Here is a 22,135-nt window from a genome sequence, read left to right on the forward strand (position 1 = left end):
TTTTTTTCAGCCAATCATCGTCTATCTACGGTCTTAACTTCCTAGCCAGCCACAGGCTGAAGTGCATCAATCGAGGCATCATGGTGCTCATGCGTCGCCGCGACAAGCGGCGCGGCAATGAGTCCGAGGAGATCATCGTGGCTAGCGACTCGTCCATTGTGGCCAACAAGGGCGTGCGCTCTTTGGGCGGTGCGCGCACGGGCCGCTTCGCCGCTGACATGCGAGTGAGCGTGGGAGGTTACGGTCGCGCGGACAAGACGTGGGGCGTGGACCACCCGTGGCACTCTACGGAGGAGGGCGATCTGTTCTCCCAACTGTGCGCTAAAGATCACATGGAGGAGGGAGATATGGCTCACGAACAGACGCACGAGGAGCCCGTACGGGGCCTCAGTCGCGCGCAACTTAAGAAGCGCAAAGCGAAGCTCAAGAAACAAGGATTAACAGCCAAGCAGGCGGCTGAAGAAGCGCTAAAGGAAGCTGAGGAGGCCAAGAAACGTCATGAGGAAGAACAGAGAATGAAGGAGCAGCAGGAACTCGAGAAAAAGGAGGAGATGAAGAAGAAGAAACTCGAGAAGAAGAATCAAATTGCTACTCAGGAGACGGAGACAGAGCAGGACGAAGCGGAAGCGGAGGCTAAGAAGGAGAAACGAAAGAAAGAGAAACAAAAGAAAAAGGAGAAGAAACAGGAAGCAATTGAACAGGCACAGCAGCAGACCAAGGAGCAGGAACAGGAGATGAAAAGTCGGGAAGTGCTGGCCTCGGCCTATGAGGAGAATGTGGGCAGCGAAGTGACGACCAAGAGCGGCCTGGTGATTCAGGACCAGCGTATTGGACAGGGTAAATTGCCCTTTGCAGGCGAGATGCTGACGGTCAAGTACCGTGGACGTCTAGGACGTGATGGTCTTGTGTTTGGCAAAGGAATGCTAACCACAACGTACGGCACGGGCTCCGTCATTGCTGGATGGGAAGAAGGTCTAGGTACGATGCGTCCTGGAGGTGTGCGACTGTTAACAATTCCACCGGAGTTGGGCTACGGCGAGAGCGGCAAGGGCGACAAGATCCCGCCCAACTCGACGCTGTTCTTCGAAGTGGAGCTCGTGCGTATTGGCAAGCGCAAACGCGAAGCTATTGGTGAGGACGACATTCCGCTGCCCAGTTCTTTCCAGCGCAAGCGTATTAAACAGAAACCTGGTAAGAAAAGCGGCGAGGACGAGGACGACGGCGAGGTGAAGCTGTCCAAGAGCCAACTCAAGCGACGACGTCGGAACCGCAATAAGAACCGGAGCCAGGAGGACGACGCTTGATACAGCCATATACAGCGGGCGTACCATAGTTTTATACCGTAGTTACATGCAATAGCAAGCACATTGCAGAGTGATACAACTCGCATGTTTCCTGCAGCTCCTCGCCAGTCAAAATGGCACGTTCCTGGCCACGCACGCAGAAAATACCTTTACGTCATTGGTCTAAATTCAAAATATGCCACTCCTATTGGTTCAAAAATCATCAGACAAGTCTGACGTAGCGTCCTGCAAGCATTTCGTGAAAACCTCGCGATGGTGGCCTTCATGGACGACGTTCCTGCCCCTGTCTCGGCCGAACAGGCCTCGATAACCTCGAAAAAGTCTCGTCGGGTGTTCTCTCTGCTCATCGACAACTATGACTCGTATTCGTACAACATCATGCAGATGCTGGCTCAAGTGAACGGAACTCCGAACAGCGTCACAGTCATCAAGAACGATGACTTCGGTAGCCAATTCAACGTCGCATGGGACCATTTTGTTGCCCAAGCGACTGCAATTGCGTCTCAAGAAGACGTGGAGTTGAAGCTCAACGTGGTCATTTCTCCTGGCCCGGGTCATCCGTCAGAACCCAAGGACTTTGGCATGTGTTCAGACGCCATTCGACACGCTACGGTGCCAGTGCTGGGTGTGTGTCTAGGACATCAAGGACTGGCTCAGGTCTATGGTGGTCAAGTGGTGGAGGCCGAGGAAGTCATGCACGGACGTACCAGTCGTGTATTTATTGAGGGAGAGAGCCCTTTATTCGCCCACATTCCGAATGGGTTTGATGTGGTACGATACCATTCGCTGGTAATTGACCCCAAGAAAATTCCAGAAGAGCTTGAAGTGTTTGCCAAGACGCAGGATGGAGTTATCATGGCCGTACGCCATCGTACCAAGCAGCAGTTTGGCGTACAGTTCCATCCAGAGGCCGTGTGCAGCGAGTTCGGCTATCAACTCTTCCAGAATTTCAAGGATGTGACGCTGGCGCATTGTGCTTCGAAATGTGTGCTGCACCATAGCAACCACCCTGAACAGACCGCTAAGTTGCATGATAAAAGTGTTCAGAAGTCGACGGACGCTCCAGACTATCGCGTGTTGATTCAGCGTGTATCGACGGGCCTCGCATCGCTCGAGTTTGCGGAATTCGTGTTTAGTGAGCTGTATGGGGCCTCGAAGCGATCATTCTGGCTGGATAGTAGCAACCACGACACAGTTGCTGGCACCGATGCAGCTACTCAGTCGCGGTGTTCGATGATGGGCGACGACAGCGGACCTCTGAGCTACTGCGTCGAGTATGACGTCGCCAAAGTAGAACTTCGCTTACGTCGCCATGTAAATGATACTGAGGAAGTGAAGGTGTATCCGGGTCAGGATGTCTTGACTCATGTACGAGAAGTGATGCAAGCACACCGATCCCATGAAGTGTTTAGCGATGCCGTTGAGCTTCCATTTGCCTTCCGTGGTGGTTTTGTGGGCTACTTTGGATACGAAGTGCTCGGAAGCGATCAAGAGGGTAAGAAGATGTTCAACAACAAGATCGAAGTGCAAGGAGAGCGTGCCCCCGACGCGTCATTCTTGTTTGCAGACCGCACGTTGGTATTCGACCACCAGGACGGTGTCATCTACTCGCTATCTCTTTCCGAGTGCAAGATCGAAAGCGAAAGTATCAGCCAGATGTGGCACGGGTCAATCAAGAGCCAACTGAAGGAGCTCTCTGAGGCCTACACCAAGAGGTCTGGAGCGAGTACATCGCTGTTTTCAAGCGTTTCTGGAAAGGATGAGGTGATCTTCCGTCCGTCACGGAGCCGCGCTCAATATGTGGCCGACATCGACGAGATCCAGCGCCTGATCCGTGCTGGAGAGACGTATGAAGTGTGCTTAACCAACCACTTGCGAGCCGAGTACGCTCTACGCGATCCACTAGCATTTTACCGTATGCTACGCTGCCGAAATCCCGCTCCATTCGCTGGTTTCTACTTAAGCAACCCAAGGAATCGCTTCCAGACTCCAGATGCTATCAACGACACAGATACACATGACACGTACGCGCTTTGTTGCTCGTCACCTGAACGATTCCTGAGGGTGGGAGCTGATGGCTGGATGGAGTCTAAACCCATTAAGGGGACACGACCTCGAGGCCGCGACTCTAACGAAGACTCCGCTATTGCCGAGGAACTTGCCAACTGTGAGAAAGACCGAGCCGAGAATATGATGATCGCTGACCTTGTACGCAACGACTTTGGCGTCGTAGCTCGAGTCGGATCCGTACATGTACCGCGTCTTATGGGCGTGGAGACCTACGCCACTGTACACCAGCTTGTCACTACCGTTCGCGCTCAACGCCGTGAAGACGCCGACGTAGTGGATGTGTTACGTGCTACATTCCCCGGTGGTTCTATGACTGGAGCACCCAAGAAGCGCACTATGCACATTATCCGGGAGCTTGAGCGTGGTCCACGTGGTGTTTATTCTGGAGGACTGGGCTTCCTATCGATCGATGGTAGCTGCGACTTGAACATTATCATCCGCACAGCTATCGTGACTCCAAACAGCGTGACTCTCGGTGCTGGTGGGGCCATCGTGGCACTATCGGATAGTGACGACGAATACGACGAAATGCTGCTCAAAGCCCGAGCACTTGTTGCTACTATTGGTGCCTACGCGACGGGAAAAGACAACGGAGGTGGAGCTCGAGTCGTTGTGGACTAAAGTTCATGGGGTACGAAGATGCTAGCCAGCTGGAGCCCGTGGTCAAGCCCAAACACGCTTCGTAATTGTCATTGTTGCCTGTTTGCGCGGCCAACCATGGCCCTCAGCTCACAGTCTGCTCCACACGAACACATTAACTGCTTCACGCTTGCGCAGGCCTAGCAACCAAGAAATACACGCCACCCATTCGAATTTAGGGGTTGATTGACAGTGAATTACAACGATCATCTCCATTCGAAGCCCGATAAATTCTCTCCAATACAGATAGGCAAGATGGCCCGACAATGAAGGAACTTCTCGTGGTGATTCCGTCAACGGGCCAAATCGTAGACGTCTTCGTCGAGAGTTTGCGACTTTCGAGGAAGTCAAGGAACTTATCGACTACCAGCTCCTCTTTCCATTTCCGCCTCAAGAGCTGGTGCTTTGCCGAGCCAAAAAGAAAAAAAACGGCGAGTGACTCAAGGTCTATCACAGCGACGACCAACTTGTACAGTCTGGTGGCATTTCGAGCGCGGCCTGGGAGATTCTGGACAACGCCGACAACGTGGTGGATGCGCGCGCAATGGTGTGCGACGGAGGCTTAGAGTTTCAAGGCATGGACGACCACAGACCTGCATTGTTCATCTCGTCGCGTTGCTGCCACCGTACCGTGATCTATCCAAAGGTGCGACCTACCGGTTTGTGCGAGTGTCTACTGCCTTTAGGTTGACTTGATGCGATTTCGGACTGAAGGAGAAGACGTAGGCGACCGGTCTGGCAACGCTTGATCTCAAATTGCCTCCACTTGGCAGTGGTTAACACTGCGTGCGGTGGTGTCATCTACTTCGACACATCAAAAGAGTATTTAGACAGGAAAGTCCTTTGCGCAGATAAAACAGACGTGAGAGATGAGTTAACTGCCAAGTTCCAGCATATTGTACATGATGAGCCCCAGGAGCCCAGCTCTCGATCTTCGGACACGGTTGCCTGTTTGCGTGCTCGCAACAAATGGCTTCGCGCTCACTCTGCCAAGAATATAGTTCTCGTATTCAGTTTTAGTTTTCGATTTTGTATAAAAAAAAATGGAGTTTGACCGGAGTGCGGATGAAACAGGTCCACGTCGAGAAGACGAGCTAGTGCTACTTGTATGGCGACGATCGTTCCACAAAGATGGCCCTGAAAACGATGCCGAGAGAGCAATTTATCAACGTCTGCTGACACTTGTAGCAGAGCATGAGGACGGCAACGAAGCAGAACTAATGTCGATTCTGCTTGGCGAAGCCAGCGCGAAAATGCAATATCTCGATCCCGAATGGGGCTTTGTAGATGCCTCCAACATCGGTAAGTTCTCCAAAGCACGTCCTACTGTGAATGTCAAGCTCACTGACAGCTGCGCACTGGTGGTTGCCTAGTGTCACGCGTGGATGAGTGCATTATTGCTCTCCAGGAACAGCCAAAGAAACACTTCCTTGATCCGTTGTCCTGGGATATGCCACCGCATAAAGCTGTAGTGTCGGTTGTCGAAGCAGTACTGCTGCTCTTCGATGTGCCGCTGCCGCCCAAGCTTAGCGAAGAAGACATGTGGCGAGCATGTTGGGGCCTCTGGATTGTCAAGAACATCGAGGCTCACTCAAGTGGCTGGGAGTGGATGGCTCACAATGAACCGATAGGGCTCTTCACCAAGCCGTACGCCTTGAGCGTAGCAAACCTGGACCGTGTCTGTGAACTACTTCAGATAACGAGACATCTAGCACCTCCTGGACATCGCTGTTGGCACCATTTACCAGCATATACAAGTCTGAGAGACTGGGCTGGAGCGTGTGCAGCTTATCTACACATGGTCGAGCACTGCCTGCCTGAATTTCACGGCTTTGAAGCAGTGCAAAAGCTCGTGACACCTCCAAAACGCACTCCAAAAGAGAACGTGTGGTTCCGTTGCGAGTCTGAAGACGGCGTCGCTTACTTCTACAATCGTTTGTATCAATCTATTACGCTTGATCGACCCCAAGACTTTGACGGAGCGCATATTACGCAGAAGAGCATTCCAAGTGTCATTCGAGAACGTATCGCTGAGGTCTTACAGGCGGATGTATCGACAAGGCTGGAACTGGAGCGACGTGGCAAGCTGAAGATTCACGCGCAATTGCTGGACCAAGACCAATGGATCGAATGTTTCGACACACGCACGCAGACCAAATACTACTACAGCATCCGACACTACAAGACGTCCCCCACTCCACCAGAACACGGCGTGTTCGAAATCTACCGCGAAAGTTTTGCGTACGCTTCGGTTTTGCGTCTCCAAGCTGCGTACCGTCGTCGTCGTTTAGAGCAAAAGACTCAAGTGCGGAAAGCAAAACGGGGAACTTTGCCAAGTTTTGCCACTTTTGCCAGCAAGGGGCGTACAAAGGCGCAACATTCGTAGTTGTGGGTAGTAACATTGAAATTTTAATGTAAAACATGAACAAGATCACTATGCAACTTGATACCACCACGGATTGTCTAGTAATCTGTCTTGCACTCAACAGGCGAGCAAGCTCCATCGGAAGCCTTGGTGAGGTGAAGCTCTGGGTGGTTGCAGCTAGCGATGCCCAACAAGCACTCGTTGCTGTACGTGACTCCGTCAGAGCCGCAGACGGGAGCGTAGATCAAGGTGCAAACGTCCGGGCATGACGATGACTCCTTGCCACCTTTGGTCTCCTGATTTGATTCAGTCGAATTGTTACCCTTGTAGCCTCCTTCGGTAGTGCAGGCTCCCTCGTGAGCTTGAGTGATGCTGGAATCCTTGCAGTTGGCAATTTTCAAGAAGCACGAGTTCGAGTACGTGACTCCATCAGAGCCGCACACAGGGTCGAATAGCTCGATGCACACCTCCGAGCAGCCAGAGCATTCTCCATCGGAGGCTTTGGTGATGGCACCGTCACTTGTGCACTGAGCATACTCGAGAGTACAGTCGTTCGAGTAAGTTACGCCGTCCGACCCGCAGACTGGTTTGTAGATTGCGGGGCATTGATCAACGCATGACGTCGTATCGACGCACTCTCCTTCGTGTGCTTGGGTAATCTTCTCTGGGGTCTCACAGTCCGCGAGCCGCAGAAAACACTCGTTCGGGTATGTGACTCCATCAGAGCCACAGACGGGCTGGAGTATCTCGGGACACACGTCCGGGCAGTCACTGTCACATTCTCCATCGGACACTTTAGTGATGGCGCCATTACTCGAGCACTCAGCATAATCGAGCGTGCAGTCATTCGAGTAAGTCACACCGTCCGACCCACACACAGGTTGGTAGTTCTCAGGGCACACATCATTGCATGAGGACGGCGTCGTCTCAGAGCGGCACTCTCCATCGTAGGCTTTAGTAATTTCATCTGGGCTTTCACAGTCTGCGATGCCCAGAAAGCATTCGTTCGGGTACGTGACTCCATCAGAGCCGCACACGGGCTTGAGTATCTCGGGACACACGTCCGAGCAGCCAGGACTCGAGGTGGAACATTCGCCATCGGACACTTTGGTGATGGCACCACCACTCGTGCATTGGGCATACTCGAGAGTGCAGTCGTTCGAGTAAGTTACACCGTCCGACCCACAGACGGGTTTGAAGTTCTCGGGGCACTCGTCGTTGCATACCACATTGCCATCGGTCGAGGACGGCGTCGTCTCAGTGAGGCACTCTCCATCGTACGCTTTGGTGATCTTCTCGGAGTTTTCGCAGTCTGCGAGGAGCAGATAACACTCGTTCGAGTACGTGACACCGTCGGAACCGCACACAGGTTCGAATTGGTCCGTGCACAGGGACGGGCAAACGGTGGTGCCTGACGGCTCATAGTCCGCGTTTGTACTTGCGACGGCGCCGAGCAGAAGACAAACGATGAGTTTCATCCTGGAGCGACTTGAAGGAGGGCGGCCACTTGGGAAGCTCAAAGCAAAATGGAGAATGGTAAAAACCTTCAGAGGAGGCAGTGCTTATCGTTAGGTAGAGGCAGAGGAGACGAAGTCTAGGTGCGTATCTGCACCCACTTAATTGATTTCTAAGGAAAAACGCACGTCTCCTCGTATGTCACCGGAACGACTTCGAGAAACCATTTGCAATTTTGCTGTTCGGACTGACTTTTAGTCACTGACTAATAGTCCGTTACAGCTGATTAACTCAGTCCCGAGGTTGCGTCAGCTGACTGAAAGGGCTGGACAGGCAACGAGAACGTTTCTCCTTAATGACGCGAGACCTTTTGTAAAAGATAGCACAGTGCCGCCGTTGGAGCTTCCAACTTTGGAGGCGGCGTAAACAAAACGGTTCTGTAACGGTTAGAGATCACTTCAACGTGCTCACACGTCACAGATTTTTGTGGGCTCGAGATTTGCCTTCACGCCAGTACATCGGTTTTCAGATACAAACGATGGCAGTTTGCTGCTTGTACCCCCAGCAGCTACGCTACTAGGACTGCTGGGAGGTAATGTCGGGGTAAGTACATGGGTTGTTGGGTTACAATTCGGAGAATATATCGAATCGATACTAGATGCCGATTAGGATGAAGCCACAGCAACACTGCTTCTAGATGCACACCATGCATGTCTATGAATCGGTGTGCTGCTACCTAGTTTATCATGGCGCGGAGAAGTACTGGAGCGTGAGTACATGAAGTCAACGACGAAGGTGTTGTCATTTTTTGCTTACTCGCGATGATTTAGATGGATACGTGCCGCCGATGAAGTCTCAGCGAGTGGCGTGGGCGTGTAATCTTCACACACGCTTAAACATCTGTGGACGGCGTCTCATGACCGAATGAGTAGTATGGATAGGGACGACGAAAACCAGTGTAGTCATCGTGTCCTGCGCGACTCGAGCCGTACAGCTCCTTGTAGCGTGCGTACCAATCGTCTTCCTTGCCGCTCTTTTCGCACTTCGCCAGCTCCATGGCGCAGTAACTCGGGTACATGATGCCGTCGTCGCCCAGTACAGGACTGTACACGTCGAGGCATTTGCTGGAACAACGCAACGCATCGTTGCCTGCCGAGGAGTCATGAGACGATGGTGTCGCTTCACTAGAGGCCGCTGTAGACTTGCTTGACCCGTCGACCAACGTCTGCGTCGGCGTTTCGGCTGATCCTGACGCTGGGCCTGTGGGGTTGACGAGACCTCTTATATTTCCCGGGGTGTAAGCGTCGGAAGAAGTGATTGCGAAGGCAGCAGCGGTGAGACCAATGATAGACTTCATTTCGATGCGCGAACTGTTGGCGAAAATGAAGACTGAGACTCGACTACGCGAGCGAATTGATAAGCCGCCGTTGCCGCATTAACAAGATTGTTGACCACAGGCACGATACAATAAACGAATCCCATCCGAAATCGTCATCCGCAGATAATACAAAGCAATTTCAATCATAAACACCACCACGCTGGTAATCCTCCCAACACTACTCATCGAGTGGGTCGTAAATAAAATGCTGGAGCCTAACAGTAAATAAAACTCTTATCCCATGTGCTCTTTGCGACGTTAACATTGTACAGGGGATCTTCACACTTCCTCAACCACTTCAACTCGCACACGTCACACATTTGTGTGCACCACACCATCCTCCTCACCACTCATTCTATTGGTCATAAACGAGGCGTATCTTCTTCTCCAGTTATAGCAACCGCTTCATTACCAAACATGGTGGCGTTCTGGGGCTGCGAGGTGACGGAGACCAAGGCTGCGGTCGTGAATGTGCCCGAGGGCTTTGTGCTCAACGTGGTGAACGCCACGTGTGGCGCGTCTTCTCTCGAAGCACAGGTGGCACTGGGTCTGGAGACGCAGCAGCTCGATGGCAAGTCCTGGAAGGGTGCGGTGGCTCATTTGGGCGCCAAGCAGCCGCTGCAGGTCAAGCTGGACCTGGTTTTTGGCCACAAGGTTAAGTTCTACCTGGCTAAGGGATCGGGCGTCGTGAACCTCAGTGGGTACTTCCAGCCAGGCCCTTCCGTCGACTTGGTCGAGGAGGAGGCAATTATCCCTCCGCAAGCCCCCAAGAAGAGCAAGAAGCGTGCTCGTGAGGAGAAGAAGGAGGCCCAGAAGAGCTGGGACGAGGTGAGTACTATGAAGAGAACAGTAGAACTGTATGAAGAGTTGTTCCCATCTGTAAATTACCCCCGTGGTCCTTTTTCGATATCGCGGGGGTCCAGACCGGATGGGATAGGAAAGTGTATGCTTTTATGGCGAGAGTTCTTCTCGTCTCAATACTCGCGCATGGTCCTTAAGGCTGTCTCCGTGCGGGCGTAGGGCAAGGTGCTGTGGCTGCCTCACTATGTTGGATGCGGCTGTGATCCAAACGACTGCTGCTCTCTTTGAGGAGTGGCGGAGTATCTGGGGAAGGTTTGCTCCAGCGAGGTGGCAATTTAAGCAGCGCCTACCTATTGCGTCTGTAAAAGGCTCTTGTGGTCTGTCCCGTCGGAATCATACGAGTCATAACTGTGCAACATCCATATCATTGCATGTGTAGTAAAGCTCTTCTGGTATCTACCATCAGTGCTGACAGTCGTGGTGGATTTCTAGGTGTCCCCATCGTCTAGTGACTCAGAGGAAGTGTCGGAGGAGAAAGCCAAGGCTTCCAAGCCCTCGATCACGTCTAATGCCAACAAGGAAGTGAAGAAGCCCAAGCAGAGTGAGACTCCTGCCACCACGTCTTCAAACCCAGTCAACTCGACGGGTACCGCGCAGAAGAAGAAGCGCAAGAAAAACAAAAACAAGAAGCAAGCTGCCAACGGCGCGGTTAACTAACCAAAGAAGTAATATATTTGCAAGCATTCAATGCTCTAGTCACTCTATGGACTCCGCGTAGGCACCCACTCGCCTGATGCTGTGCGTTTCAGTGTTTGTACAGCAGTATGACCCCAGTCGACGCTCAAGATGGCGATGAACAGCACAAAGCAAACGTACACGACCCACGCCACGTTGAACATCTTGAAGGCGTGCATGTTGTCTCGGCCGATACATTTGCCCATCCACGGACAGTGATGGTCATAGCCAGCGATACACACTCCACAGTCTTCACAATGGTCCGTTGAGCGGTCCTGCTCGATGCCGCAGATATCGCAATACCGACGTCGTGACGGGCGACGAGGGCCAAAAGCCTCAGCAGGCAGCATTGCTCCCTCAACTACTGGAGCTTGTCCAGCTTCCAGCTCCATGCCTTCACTCTCGTCTTCAGTCTGCGAGACATCCTTCTGTCGCGGTGGACGGATAATACCTGGGTCTGTGCATGTTGTCTGGAACAGATAGTAGAGCGTCACGCTGCAAAGTCCAAGCGTGATCAACGTGTTATACCACGCCATGGTCTCCACGTGCTGAGAGAGGAACATGGCTGTAGACACCAGAATGATTCCCACAGTGACCAACACTCCGATCCAATGCGGACCTACAATGACGAGTTTGGTCTTCGTGCCATCAGCAGACCCCACACGGCGTTCATGCAGAATCTACAGGACGTTGCGTAAGACTGTGCAGCATTAACACTACTTAAGACCGCACTTACGTAGCTATGACCAAGTCGCTTGAACTTGCAGCAGCAGAGACACGAAAGCGGGTCGGTGGTGCTCACGGGTTGAGCGAGTGCCAGCAGCAGCGCGTCTTCGTCGTCTTCCCCGGCCCTGAGCTTGTCCAGATGTCCTCGCAGACGCTGCACCTCGGCTCGCTTGGCCTCGCACTCAGCGGCAGCCGTCGCTGCCGCACTTACGCCGCGCTGTTCGCTGTCGATGCTCATGGGCGCGAAACGGTTATATGAACCTCAGCACCAAAAAACGGCTTCCTAGATATGCAGCCAATGGACCGGCAAAAGCGGCGTGGAGAGCGTCCACGTCAAAAAAAAGAAGGTATATATTGCTATCACACTAGCCCTGGAATCTCTCTTTCAGCAGCTAGCTGTTCATCTCTCTCTCTCTCTCTCTCTCTCTATCTATCTATCTATCTATCTACGTTCTATGAAATGGCGTGGGCGACTTCATCCTGATGATAAGATAAACACATTGCCACACTGTCCTTCGCATGTCAGTGATAAGCAAAAAGTTAGTTATCACTGATAACTTGTCAGCAACCACGTCCTACTTCTTGATTGGGACTAAGTACTTGTACTTCCTATGATTTCATTCACGAAACCCACTTTCGTCAACGAATCAAGCATACTATAAGTATCTTATTGGGTCAGACAAAACTCCCTCTCTAGCTACGTCTACGAAATGGTGCAGCTACTCCACGTGGATGCCTCCTCCTTGGTCTCACCACCTGTTGAACCACGGGCAGCTGAGATTTTCTCGAAGATCTTCTGGTCAGCCTCCTCCTTCTCCTGACGAGCCTTCTCAGCCTCAGCAGCTACATGTTCGTCGTACGTGGTGATGTTCAAGCCCAGTTCAGTCTTCACCTCGTTGTTCACTGCAGCAGGCTCCGTGAGCACCACGAACGCGTCTTGATCGCTTTCACGCACGACACGCTGCACCTTAGAAGACTGGAACACGTCTTCCATGCGCACATGCTGGATCCGTCGCTTCGTAGTGCTGGTCACACGGTACACACGAGTGCGATCGATCGTCTGGTCAACGTTGCCAAGGTCAAGGAAGCTCTGGTCCGATACCATCAAGTTCAGCTGGTTCTTGAAGCTCTCGAGCTCTTCCAGGCGCACTTTCAGGCGAGCAGAGCTGCCTTCCTTAGGTACGAGTTGGTCAGGTAATTCACCCTTGGCGTCGTGGGCTAAGAGACCAAGGAAGCACACGGCAGTCATGAACGCATCGAAGCCAGCCTCGTGACACAGCAAGCTCTCGTTGCCGTCAGCTTCCGCCTTTAGAGCCTCACGGTAAGTATCGAAGCGCTCATCGCTGGGAATCAGACTTTCAGGCTCAGGCTTGACATTCTCGCGCATGTACTCGAACAACGACGACAGACCCGTTGACTTCAGCTTCTCGCCAAGAGGAGAACGGAGCGTAACATGTTTCGTGTCGTAGATGGTCGGGAAGAGCTCCAGAAGCTGCGTTTTGAACTCCGCCAGAGTCTCTGGGAGGGGTTTGTAAAACTGGTGGAAGACGTACACAAAGTCCAGCAGCGCGTTGTGTCCAACAACGGGCAGTTTGCTCTCACTCAACGTCTCGATCACCTTGGAGAAGCCGATCGCGTCCTCCATCTCTTTCTTCATCTCCTTCACCTTGGCAGCGATCAATTCCTCTTTGATCTTCTTTGACACATATGACACTTCCACACCACCTTCCGCGGACTCTGTGTACAGATAACTGGCCTTGGCACGCGCAGTCTCGTGTACGATCATCGAGTAGAACGAGTTCCTCGTGGGCACGAGCAATTTCTGACCCTTCTTGGCTCCTCCAGCGATCCACTCGTCCAACTGCTGCTTGACTTCATTTTGGAAGGCCACACCGTCGTCAGAAAGCTGCAAGTTCTTGTTCACTTTAGTCAGTCCATCGATACGGCGCTGCAGACGCTTCTTCATAGCTGGAGTCTTGGACAGATTGACGAATGGGATGCCGTCTCCAATGAACTTGTTGAAGTCGAAGCCATGCTCCGATAGAAACTGTAAGCTTGAGGCCTGGCACAAGAAGCGCTCGTCCAGTGAGCCATAAGGTCTCGGGAATACGTAAAAGTTCCACGTCTTGATGTGGAACTGATCCTTCTGATCCACGTGCACGGTGGAGAGCCCGAACTGCGTGATGAGGAAGCTCTCGCCCGCGCGCTTCACCTTGTGGTAGCGCTCCTCTAGTGTGTCTAGGTATTGTTCGCGCTCAAACTCATTGGGCGACAGACCTGTGAACTCCGTGTCAATGGCTATGAAGCGGCAAGTGGGCAGCTGTAGATCCTTCTGAAGGTCTTTAAAGTGCTTGGCGAAGTTGTGGCGAGTCACGTTCATCTCGCCTGCTGCTGCTGGAGCTTCGAGGGTGACGGTGCTGAAGCGGTGGGGGCGGAAGAGCAGCGACCGGAGCGACGATTGAGACGCACGCAGCATCCGGTGGGTGGTCGATGGACGTCAACCCAATTTACACGAATGGTACACCATTTAAGGCTCTACAGTTGCCTATGATACGTCATATTGATGGTCGAATACCTCTGTTGAAGCATACAGAGTCCATTGCAGTGATGGAAGCTAAGGCAACGAGTGTGAAGGACCTGACGGACGCCGAGGTGTACGAGCTCGTGTACCAGCTCAAGCAGTGCAATGAGAGTGACCCAGCGGAGACGCGTCGACTGTTGCAGGATCACCCGGAGTTGGCACGAGCTGTCGCTCAGGCGCAGCTCCGACTCGGAATGATCAAGGAGCGCACGGCGTCAGCGTCTGCACCTATTAATGCCATCGTACGCTCTCTACAAAGCTTATATTACGCTCTTAATGCTTTTTAAACTTACTTTAACGCTGCAACCTTAGGGCGTGTCAAATGATCTGATGGAAAAGCTGGACCCAGAGCAGCAGGAGCTGCTGGAGCAGGTGCAGAACTTGGCACCCGAGATCATCCAGTCGCTTCCCCCGGAGGAGCGACGGCAGATCATGGAATTGCGCGAGGCCATGGGGCTCCCGCCCCTTTAGGCGACTTCTATTTAACCAGCCAGCTACACAGGACAGCAGCATTTCGGACAAAAAATCTGTTTGGGTTGGGTTTGCCAAGTTGGTTGTACGTTGCTGTCTACTGCAGAAGCACGTGAGATACCTACACTTAGAATTTGAAATCCTTAAGTTTCTTGCTCTTGTCGGTCTTGGCTTTCTTTTTCTTTTTAGCAGCCTCGTCTTCGTCTTCCACGGGGTTGGCAGACTCTGACGGTGGCGCGTCTTCAAAGCGACGTCTAACGCGACCAGTCTCAGTGCGAGTGCCGCTTGATTCCTCGGTTCCACCTGGAACAACATACGCATGTCCTGAACCGTAGAGCGATGTACCGACTGACGTCTACAATACACGATGAAAAGGAGCATTAGCGGTACATTCCCATCCAAGACAGTATAACAGCGATACATCACATACCTCCTTCTGTTCCAGTACAGTGTAGAGCTGCTGTGGGACATCGGGCGTTTCTGTTCCTCTGCTCGGCAAAGTCACATGCAAGAGGTTAGCGAAAATTAACACACTTTGACAATCCCAACGTACCGGATGCCCTTGCGCAGATCCACGACACCAGGCGTGGTGAGGCCGGAAGCAACACTGGAGATGCCGTCCACAAGAGGGGTCTCCAAGCCAGTAGCATCAAGACCGTCAACGTCCCCATTGCCTTCCATGGCGCCTTCTGTCTGCTCCTCTTCTCCCTCACCCTCTTCTTCCTCTTCTTCTTCTACATTCAAGAAAAATTGTTAGCGACTTGTCTACAGCCATATTTCTCCTGCTAGGCTATGCAAACCTTCTTGTTCTTCCAGCTCTCCCCATCTTTCTCGGTTAATTTCTTCTCCCTGCAGCATAGAACCTGTCAGCTCACCAATACTTACAGCAACATGCTACCCAGTACCCTTACCTGCTTCTCTGATTCAGTTGTCTTGCCGAATACGTCGCCGTAAAGAGGAACACCATTCTCGTCCACAGGGGGTTTGCCCCAGCCGCCAGGATGATAGCCGAAACTCGCACCCTCTGGAATAGGAGCGTTCAAACCTGGAATCTTCAGGTTCGGGTATGCTGGCGGCGGGCCATATCGCTGTACATTCAGTAGCCATGGAGGAGGGACACCTTCCACCATACCTAGTGCTGCTTTAAGTTCATCTGAGAGCTGACCCGGCACCTTAGACTTGAGTTTTACCTCGAACTCCTTGCCTTCATAGTACCTGCAAAATGTGAACAGAAAGTAACATAAGGTCAATGCTGCTCAGTACAATAATCTAAGCAACAATTGCCGATAAGTTAACGTACACATCACCCAATTGAGTGAGCTTGGGCTTGGTCTGGAAGCGGAAGAACGCGTCGTGTAGCACCTGGTAGTCGATATCCACACGTCCCATCTTGGGCTGCACGCGCTCTCTGGCACGCTGTTTGTTTCTCTTCTTGTCGTCATCCTCTGCAACTGAATCCCTCACTTCAGCAATACCTGTCTGAGCAATAAACTCTGGCAATTGGAACGGCTGCTTCTCAAAGCCACGCTTGCCCTGAAGATACTTTCGCTTATGACACCAGTGACGCGGCACGGGGACCGTGTTGCGATACGACTTCAAATACACAAGCAGCCGAGGGTCTGCCGACGTGACGTCGTGAGCCTCCACCACATCCGGGTAGGCCACCAGCTGCTTGAGCTCAGCCACACTCAGGCGTTTGCTCTTTTTGCGAGCTTTCCTGGACAAAATCTGCTCTTCTTCCGCCTCCTCCTTCGCCTGATCGTCGTCTCCGTCAGCTCCATCCTTTTCCTTCTTGTCGTCATCCTTTCCGTCCTAAAATAATTCAAGAAAATTCTCAATAAATTGGATATACATGCCTAGATCCTGCACCTTGGACGCACCTCGTTGTCCGTAGCGCCGCAGAGCTCTTCAGCGGACGAAAACTTGCCAAAAACGCGCATCATTTCCTCGTAGGCTGGATCTTCCTGTGGAAGTGCCAGCTCCTTGCTGAGATCGGCGCTCACGTACTCGACTTCCACATCTGGAGGGGGTGCAAGAGCTGTCTCTTTCTCCGCCTTGGTGGTGCCGTTGCTGGTATTAGCAGGCTCGATTTTGACGCCATTAGCCTCTGCCTGCTTCTGCGCACGCTTCTTGAGCCGCCGCCGCTGGTTCTTGGTCAGTCCGCTGCCTGCAGCCATCGCCCCGGTGTCCGCCGCTTTAGCTTCCAGCTTGTGCTTCCCCCCAGTGCTTGGGACCCGCGAATATGCATGTAGAGATCCTACTATAAAGCATTAAAGCTGTTGATTGGGTGAAAATTGCGTTATCCGGAATTATCAGCCTTCCGTCTGTCAATTGTTGACAGTCAACATTAAAAACTCGATCCCTTCATGGAGCTCAAGGACGATGCCCTCACCAAGGCTGTCTTCTTCCTGTCCACGACGGGTACGAATCTTTAGCTAGTATGACGGATGTACGAGGGGTATTAGCTAACATTTGACGCGTTACCGACAGACAGCCGCAGCAAGCTCTACCGCCTGCTTCAGTATGGCTCCAAATTCACGAAATGGGCACTGATTCAGCTCTGGGAAATGGAAGGCAGCACCTCCAGCCACATGCAACAATGCGATAATGAGCCGGAGAAGACTCCATCGCCACATGAACTGAAGAAGCCGGCATCGGACTGGAAAAGGAGGGCGATAGCGTCACTGGGCCGAGCGGAGCTGATCTTCGGCGACGCTCGTCGGTTTTTCCGCTTCCTGCAGTTTTTAGAGATGGCAGACATTTACCGCCATGTTCGAGAGCCTCTCCGTGCGGTGAGGGTGCTACGAAGGCTGCGCATCCTGTGCTTCTTCTTCTTCTACTTTATTGAGAATTACGTCGTGCTCTGCACGCGCGTGCTAGGCGTATCGTCACGGGGACCGCTCATGCGGAGATTGAGACGCAGTTGCAACGGGTTTTGGTTATTAAGCATTCTGCTAGCGTTCCCGTTAGATTACATGATGCACCGTGGCACGATGCTTTCGACAGTGAAGAAGCTGCTTGAATTGCCAGTGGCGTTCGTGGGATTATCTGGGCTACGCGTGAACGACGGGCTTTTTAGTGCGCTGGGCTTAGCATCCGCACAAATAGGCGTGTACAGTCGATGGGCTGACGTGATGACTAAGTTCCAGAAGCAGCACTTGATGCGACTTGCAGCGACTCCTGACGTTATTTAGGGCAAGTCCTGAGGTTTTGTGCCACCCAGTTATCAGGAACTGTCACTACAATGTATGTAGGTTGGAACCTTTCAAATGCTTCTGGAGCCAAAGATTTTGCTCATTACTATAATGAAATGCCCTGCACCGAAACCACCATCGAGGTTTCACATGCTTTCAGCTCCACCACAACTGCCCAAAGAACAGCAGATGAATAAGCATGGCAGTTGCCTTCAAGCAGATAAGAAACATTAATTATACTGCATTCAGTATCATCTTGGCTTTTCCTTTTTGAGATGAAGCAAATGCGAGTGAGCTGTCACTATAATGTATGCCGCTGTCTCAGCTTATGGCATCAACGACAATAAAAAAACATGGATTCTGGTGTACGGAGGACAGTAGGGACTACAGTGTTCGCTTGCACTTCAGCATAGTCAAAAGCCCAGTTTTTCCGGTACATACATCGAGGAATTCGAGTTGAGTTCATGCTCACCATCAAGTCACAAAAAAACATTTTATAAAATCGCTTTTTGAATAAAAAGTACTTTGCATAGAAAAAGTGCGCATTGGTTTCGGCCCACTTTTGATCTTTTTTTATTATGGTGGGCCACAAGCAATGAGCAGTCAAGGCAAGAGCTTTTTTCAGGAAAAGTGCTTTATGACGTTTTCAGAAAATTTTTGAAAACGCTGCAAGTCACATGTCGTGCTCACGATTGGTGCAAACAGCTTTTTTTTTGTGAAGTCATGCAACGTGAAGCTCAACTTCCCAAATGGCTTCACTAAAAAGCTGTTTTCACCAATCCTGAGCGTTTTATCTAACTCCTGATTTTTCCACCACCTGTAACAGATAGGGGTTAGGCCATGAACTTTATAAATCTCAAGTCAAAGCAAGAACTTATCAAACTCGCCCCCGTTGCACCAGCCTCTCTCCCCACAGACGAAGCTGCAGGCTGCCAAACACCCGCTCGGAGGCACCTATTTTGACGCGACGCCTGGCCTCCTCCACTCCCAGTACGGGGACACACAGCACGGCACCGAGCGCAGCAGCGTCTCCGCTATCTATCGAGGCCTCACACGTGGCGATCGCCTTCGAATTCGCTGCAGGACGTGCTGCTGCTCTTCTGCGCCTCTAGAAGCTCTCTTCAAGTGTGCAGACGTCTGTAAGAGCACTCAGTATGAAGAAGTCTCCAGTAGCAGCCATGAGCAACATCCGTGAGGCGGTGCGGCGCAAGAGTGTGGGGCTTAGCTTCACTACCAACTTCAGCATCTTCAGCCGCAGCGGGGCCAGCTCCACAGGCGAGGATGACCGCTCGGAGCACGAAGGTGACGACTATAACGACGACTCGGAGAGCAGTCGCTACAACCGCTCGCGGCAGGACTCGGTGGCCGGTGAGGACGACCCAGACAGCAGTCCATCGCCCGCTGTCAGCTCTCGTAGCTCGTACGTGGAGCCTCCCGAGCCGCCACTGCCGCCTCCAGGGGGATTGCTGGAAGCAGCCACTAAGAATGTGCAGGGAAAAATGCAGACACTTATGGAGACCTTCCACGAAGTCACAACGTCCCATGTAAGTGGCGCTGGGCGAGATCTTTTTAGAGATGGCTACATTCTAATGGATTGGTCTGATATGATTTGTAGGACGATGAAACGATCCAGTGCAGCGTCTTCCTGTCCAGAACGGCCTTGTTTTCTGACCGACTCGTGGTGTTTATCGGCGACAGCGATGGATGTCCAGCAGGCATTTGGAGTGCTCGTCTGTGTGTTCGATCAGGGTCTGAAGGTGGCGGTATCTTCAAGGGCAGTTTGGGATCCATGCTGCCGTATATAATGAAGGCCAAAGAAGACAAGCTCGGCATTGTGCTATTTGACGACATCTTCAAGGATTCGATGCGGTCTGGAGAAATCGACGTAAGTTTTTTATAGTAAAATTTTCAAGGACAAGCAGACTAATATTTATTTTCACTATTGCAGATGAGGAGTGCTGTGCAGCGGTTTATGACGGGCTGGCGCAACCACGTGTTGACTTCCAGAGCCACGCACGTGTTTATCGTGGCATACCGAGATGGCGGGAGTCTGCTGGTGGAAGCTTTACGGTCGCACATGAAGGAGATGCAGCGTCACATTAGTGGAGTCGCCTTCTTGCAGTCTACACACCACATTTCATCGGACGACTCGTATACATTACGAAAGATGATTGCTCAGTGGTGCATCGCCTACTTGTCATCACCTGACGGTGTACAGGCGTTGAAACGCATGAAGTCGAGAGAACCCCCCTTGGGTTGCGTGGTTTTGTCGGCAGGCCGCACGAATTCGGACGTGGACTTGCTGCAGACTGTCGTGGCATCGGTGTATGCGAGCTTCAAGGCGAGATGGTCAGGTTTCCGCGTGAAAAACGTAAATAGCGGCATGGAGAAGGCTTGCTACTTGTGCAAGGGTCCATTCAACATGCGTCGTTGGCGCCGGCATTGCCGCACGTGTCAGAATCCTTGCTGTGAGAAGTGTTCGACTGTAGAGAACACACGTCACGAAGGCCAGGTGCGTCTCTGTTTGACGTGTCGGGCGCTGCCTTCACTCATCCACTGGTCGAGACCCCGTGCTGTCCGTACGGGTGAGAAGGAGAGCGTATTTAGTGGATCAGCCAAGCCCGGCAAGATGTCTGTGAATGATTTCGAGCTCGTCACGGTCATTGGCCGCGGTGCCTGCGGCAAGGTGCTGTTGGTGTTGAAGAAGGATGGCGCAGACGCTGGCCACTTGTACGCTATGAAGGTGCTGAAGAAGGAGTGGGTGATGAACAAGGATCTGGTCACTCAGACGATGGCAGAGCGCCGTATCCTGCAGGAGGCCAACCACCCGTACATCGTCCAGCTGAAGTACGCCTTCCAGAACCAGGACAAGCTTTACATGGTGATGGAGTACTACAGCGGTGGGTCGCTACGTCAGGTGCTACGACGTCGCGGTCGATTCAGTATCAAGCGTGCTCGGTTTTATCTGGCCGAGATCCTGCTCGCTATCGCGCATCTGCACACGTCGAACATCCTGTACCGCGATTTGAAACTAGAGAACATCGTCATTACTGCGGACGGCAATGTGGCGTGCACGGACTTTGGTCTTTCGAAGGAGGAGATGGATGACAACGAAAGAACGAGCTCGTTTGTGGGCACGTGCGAGTACTTGGCGCCCGAGTTGATTATGAAAGAAGGCTACGGCAAGGCTGTGGACTGGTGGGCGCTGGGTATCTTGGCGTACGAGATGATTCAGGGCGACTCGCCGTTCCGTCACAATGTGCCAACCATCCTGTTTGACAAGATTTTGAAGGAGGAGCCGGAATTCAGCGACCGCTTCACCCCGGAAGCTCAGGATCTGATTATGAAGCTGCTGACGAAAGACCCAGAGCACCGTCTTGGCTGTGGACCCGACGGTGTCGAGGAGATCAAGCAGCACCCGTTCTTCGCAGAGATTGACTGGGACAAACTGCTGGCTATGGAGATGGAAGTCCCGCGCCCTCCGCATCGCATGGAGGACGTGACTGACGAGAGCCATCTATCTCGCGCTATTGCCAAGATGCGCGAGGCACGTGAAGAGATCATGCCGGACTCGCCGGTGTCGTTGCCGTCGTCTCCGTCCGAGCAGAAGCACTTTGACCGCTTCTCGTACCAAGGACTGGGAGACTGGAAGCCCGAGATGGCTGACATGGAGTTTGATGAAGAGACGGGCGACTTCAAGCAAGGAACCATTCATGAAGACGAAGAGTTTGTGGAGGAGGAGTACATTGAGGAGTCTGGAGACGGTGACGGCGTGCCGCTGTCTCCTGGCTCGAAGGAAAACTCGATGACGTCCTCGAAGGCGTCTCCGTCCAAGGCTAACGGCTCGGATACTCCTCCAGCTTCGAGTTCGGCTGCATCAGCGTCCCCGAGGAGTCCACAGAGCGTGGGCAGCCCCGGCAGTCCGCCACCCGTGCCTATGAGCCCTGGTAGTCCCGAAGGTTCCGCGCCGTGCACGCCAACAGAGCCACAGTCCCAGACCATTTAGGGAAGCGCATTCAATTGTAGGCAGGGAGATACATACAGACCGTTTGTGGATGTAAATGCATGATGATGGTTGAGAAATCACATGAAGGGAGGAGCAGGGATGAAGGCAGGAAGGAGTGCGAGGGCAATGAGAGGCTGGGAGCTTCGAGTCTTGCGCCGCATTTTGGTTTAACGCGTTGAAGCGGGCTCTTGGCCAATCAACGACTTGATCAGGTCTCATTGCATGATTGTGTGACGTACTTCGTTGCCAGAAAAGGGAAGGGCTTCAGTAATCAAACCTGGCGTCCTATCAATGAAATATGAGTACTACTACAGCGTAGTAATACTTCTGTTCTCTATTTATAGCAACATGTACTACAGTAGTAGTGGAGAACGCACATGATCATCGTACCGCATGCTTGTAGATACATC

At 52.4% G+C, this 22,135-nt stretch overlaps 13 protein-coding genes across 15 annotated transcripts; 8 read left to right on the forward strand and 5 right to left on the reverse strand.

Moving 5' to 3' along the window:
- The first annotated feature begins 12 nt into the window (after positions 1 to 12).
- On the forward strand, positions 13 to 1,507 carry PPTG_04338 (hypothetical protein). The gene has a single exon (XM_008898229.1). It carries the CDS (start codon positions 81 to 83, stop codon positions 1,302 to 1,304), a length of 1,224 nt encoding a protein of 407 aa, XP_008896477.1. The 5' UTR covers positions 13 to 80; the 3' UTR covers positions 1,305 to 1,507.
- Positions 1,508 to 1,556: 49 nt separating this feature from the next.
- On the forward strand, positions 1,557 to 3,995 carry PPTG_04339 (hypothetical protein; the record flags this gene model as incomplete). Its single annotated transcript, XM_008898230.1, has 1 exon — positions 1,557 to 3,995. One exon carries the CDS (start codon positions 1,557 to 1,559, stop codon positions 3,993 to 3,995), a length of 2,439 nt encoding a protein of 812 aa, XP_008896478.1.
- Positions 3,996 to 4,279: 284 nt separating this feature from the next.
- Positions 4,280 to 4,739, forward strand: PPTG_21614 (hypothetical protein; the record flags this gene model as incomplete). The annotated part of the gene is made up of 3 exons (XM_008898431.1): positions 4,280 to 4,413; positions 4,470 to 4,659; positions 4,728 to 4,739. 3 exons carry the CDS (start codon positions 4,280 to 4,282, stop codon positions 4,737 to 4,739), a joined length of 336 nt encoding a protein of 111 aa, XP_008896679.1.
- A 317-nt stretch (positions 4,740 to 5,056) lies between these two features.
- Positions 5,057 to 6,444, forward strand: PPTG_04340 (hypothetical protein; the record flags this gene model as incomplete). Its single annotated transcript, XM_008898231.1, has 2 exons — positions 5,057 to 5,315; positions 5,387 to 6,444. The coding sequence occupies 2 exons, from the start codon at positions 5,057 to 5,059 to the stop codon at positions 6,397 to 6,399; spliced, it is 1,272 nt and encodes a 423-aa protein (XP_008896479.1). The 3' UTR covers positions 6,400 to 6,444.
- Positions 6,393 to 7,915, reverse strand: PPTG_04341 (hypothetical protein). The gene has a single exon (XM_008898232.1). The coding sequence runs from the start codon at positions 7,854 to 7,856 to the stop codon at positions 6,477 to 6,479; it is 1,380 nt and encodes a 459-aa protein (XP_008896480.1). The 5' UTR covers positions 7,857 to 7,915; the 3' UTR covers positions 6,393 to 6,476.
- Positions 7,916 to 8,725: 810 nt separating this feature from the next.
- Positions 8,726 to 9,190, reverse strand: PPTG_04342 (hypothetical protein; the record flags this gene model as incomplete). The annotated part of the gene is made up of 1 exon (XM_008898233.1): positions 8,726 to 9,190. The coding sequence occupies one exon, from the start codon at positions 9,188 to 9,190 to the stop codon at positions 8,726 to 8,728; it is 465 nt and encodes a 154-aa protein (XP_008896481.1).
- Positions 9,191 to 9,588: 398 nt separating this feature from the next.
- On the forward strand, positions 9,589 to 10,776 carry PPTG_04343 (hypothetical protein). Its single transcript, XM_008898234.1, has 2 exons — positions 9,589 to 10,039; positions 10,505 to 10,776. The coding sequence occupies exons 1-2, from the start codon at positions 9,629 to 9,631 to the stop codon at positions 10,727 to 10,729; spliced, it is 636 nt and encodes a 211-aa protein (XP_008896482.1). The 5' UTR covers positions 9,589 to 9,628; the 3' UTR covers positions 10,730 to 10,776.
- PPTG_04344 (hypothetical protein) lies at positions 10,704 to 11,940 on the reverse strand. The gene is made up of 2 exons (XM_008898235.1): positions 11,484 to 11,940; positions 10,704 to 11,427 (listed from the first exon to the last, which is right to left on the reverse strand). The coding sequence occupies exons 1-2, from the start codon at positions 11,709 to 11,711 to the stop codon at positions 10,774 to 10,776; spliced, it is 882 nt and encodes a 293-aa protein (XP_008896483.1). The 5' UTR covers positions 11,712 to 11,940; the 3' UTR covers positions 10,704 to 10,773.
- A 48-nt stretch (positions 11,941 to 11,988) lies between these two features.
- Positions 11,989 to 13,980, reverse strand: PPTG_04345 (hypothetical protein). Its single transcript, XM_008898236.1, has one exon. It carries the CDS (start codon positions 13,947 to 13,949, stop codon positions 12,177 to 12,179), a length of 1,773 nt encoding a protein of 590 aa, XP_008896484.1. The 5' UTR covers positions 13,950 to 13,980; the 3' UTR covers positions 11,989 to 12,176.
- Positions 13,981 to 14,043: 63 nt separating this feature from the next.
- On the forward strand, positions 14,044 to 14,684 carry PPTG_04346 (hypothetical protein). Its single transcript, XM_008898237.1, has 2 exons — positions 14,044 to 14,296; positions 14,367 to 14,684. The coding sequence occupies exons 1-2, from the start codon at positions 14,081 to 14,083 to the stop codon at positions 14,523 to 14,525; spliced, it is 375 nt and encodes a 124-aa protein (XP_008896485.1). The 5' UTR covers positions 14,044 to 14,080; the 3' UTR covers positions 14,526 to 14,684.
- Positions 14,298 to 16,778, reverse strand: PPTG_04347 (hypothetical protein). Of its 3 annotated transcripts, XM_008898238.1 has the most exons (7): positions 16,406 to 16,778; positions 15,826 to 16,337; positions 15,437 to 15,740; positions 15,326 to 15,374; positions 15,079 to 15,259; positions 14,956 to 15,013; positions 14,298 to 14,880 (listed from the first exon to the last, which is right to left on the reverse strand). In XM_008898238.1, exons 1-7 carry the CDS (start codon positions 16,700 to 16,702, stop codon positions 14,653 to 14,655), a joined length of 1,629 nt encoding a protein of 542 aa, XP_008896486.1. In that variant the 5' UTR covers positions 16,703 to 16,778; the 3' UTR covers positions 14,298 to 14,652. The 3 variants fall into 3 exon arrangements, with proteins under 3 accessions (XP_008896486.1, XP_008896487.1, XP_008896488.1); XM_008898239.1 differs by having other exon boundaries at positions 15,079 to 15,374; positions 16,406 to 16,702; XM_008898240.1 differs by having other exon boundaries at positions 14,956 to 15,374; positions 16,406 to 16,702.
- An 89-nt stretch (positions 16,779 to 16,867) lies between these two features.
- Positions 16,868 to 17,948, forward strand: PPTG_04348 (hypothetical protein). The gene is made up of 2 exons (XM_008898241.1): positions 16,868 to 16,946; positions 17,020 to 17,948. The coding sequence occupies exon 2, from the start codon at positions 17,093 to 17,095 to the stop codon at positions 17,717 to 17,719; it is 627 nt and encodes a 208-aa protein (XP_008896489.1). The 5' UTR covers positions 16,868 to 16,946; positions 17,020 to 17,092; the 3' UTR covers positions 17,720 to 17,948.
- Positions 17,949 to 18,542: 594 nt separating this feature from the next.
- On the forward strand, positions 18,543 to 22,036 carry PPTG_04349 (AGC protein kinase). The gene is made up of 3 exons (XM_008898242.1): positions 18,543 to 19,263; positions 19,335 to 19,604; positions 19,668 to 22,036. Exons 1-3 carry the CDS (start codon positions 18,874 to 18,876, stop codon positions 21,723 to 21,725), a joined length of 2,718 nt encoding a protein of 905 aa, XP_008896490.1. The 5' UTR covers positions 18,543 to 18,873; the 3' UTR covers positions 21,726 to 22,036.
- Positions 22,037 to 22,135: the final 99 nt, after the last annotated feature.

The sequence above is a fragment of the Phytophthora parasitica genome, assembly GCF_000247585.1.
Source record: "Phytophthora parasitica INRA-310 unplaced genomic scaffold supercont2.6, whole genome shotgun sequence".
NCBI lineage: Eukaryota > Oomycota > Peronosporomycetes > Peronosporales > Peronosporaceae > Phytophthora > Phytophthora nicotianae.

Bases quoted from the DNA above. Each gene is read 5' to 3' on its own strand.
- PPTG_04347 (XM_008898238.1), bottom strand. From the start codon at position 16,702: ATGGCTGCAGGCAGCGGACTGACCAAGAACCAGCGGCGGCGGCTCAAG. The intron at 16,338-16,405 runs GTGCGTCCAAGG...GAATTATTTTAG, and splicing joins GCGGCGCTACGGACAACGAG to GACGGAAAGGATGACGACAA. The intron at 15,014-15,078 runs GTACGTTGGGAT...TTTGCCGAGCAG, and splicing joins GATCTGCGCAAGGGCATCCG to AGGAACAGAAACGCCCGATG.
- PPTG_04338 (XM_008898229.1), top strand. From the start codon at position 81: ATGGTGCTCATGCGTCGCCGCGACAAGCGGCGCGGCAATGAGTCCGAG.
- PPTG_04341 (XM_008898232.1), bottom strand. From the start codon at position 7,856: ATGAAACTCATCGTTTGTCTTCTGCTCGGCGCCGTCGCAAGTACAAAC.
- PPTG_04344 (XM_008898235.1), bottom strand. From the start codon at position 11,711: ATGAGCATCGACAGCGAACAGCGCGGCGTAAGTGCGGCAGCGACGGCT. The intron at 11,428-11,483 runs GTAAGTGCGGTC...AACGTCCTGTAG, and splicing joins AGCGACTTGGTCATAGCTAC to ATTCTGCATGAACGCCGTGT.
- PPTG_04348 (XM_008898241.1), top strand. From the start codon at position 17,093: ATGGAAGGCAGCACCTCCAGCCACATGCAACAATGCGATAATGAGCCG.
- PPTG_04349 (XM_008898242.1), top strand. From the start codon at position 18,874: ATGAAGAAGTCTCCAGTAGCAGCCATGAGCAACATCCGTGAGGCGGTG. The intron at 19,264-19,334 runs GTAAGTGGCGCT...TATGATTTGTAG, and splicing joins ACGAAGTCACAACGTCCCAT to GACGATGAAACGATCCAGTG. The intron at 19,605-19,667 runs GTAAGTTTTTTA...TCACTATTGCAG, and splicing joins TGCGGTCTGGAGAAATCGAC to ATGAGGAGTGCTGTGCAGCG.
- PPTG_04343 (XM_008898234.1), top strand. From the start codon at position 9,629: ATGGTGGCGTTCTGGGGCTGCGAGGTGACGGAGACCAAGGCTGCGGTC. The intron at 10,040-10,504 runs GTGAGTACTATG...GTGGATTTCTAG, and splicing joins CCCAGAAGAGCTGGGACGAG to GTGTCCCCATCGTCTAGTGA.
- PPTG_04346 (XM_008898237.1), top strand. From the start codon at position 14,081: ATGGAAGCTAAGGCAACGAGTGTGAAGGACCTGACGGACGCCGAGGTG. The intron at 14,297-14,366 runs GTACGCTCTCTA...CTGCAACCTTAG, and splicing joins CTGCACCTATTAATGCCATC to GGCGTGTCAAATGATCTGAT.
- PPTG_04345 (XM_008898236.1), bottom strand. From the start codon at position 13,949: ATGCTGCGTGCGTCTCAATCGTCGCTCCGGTCGCTGCTCTTCCGCCCC.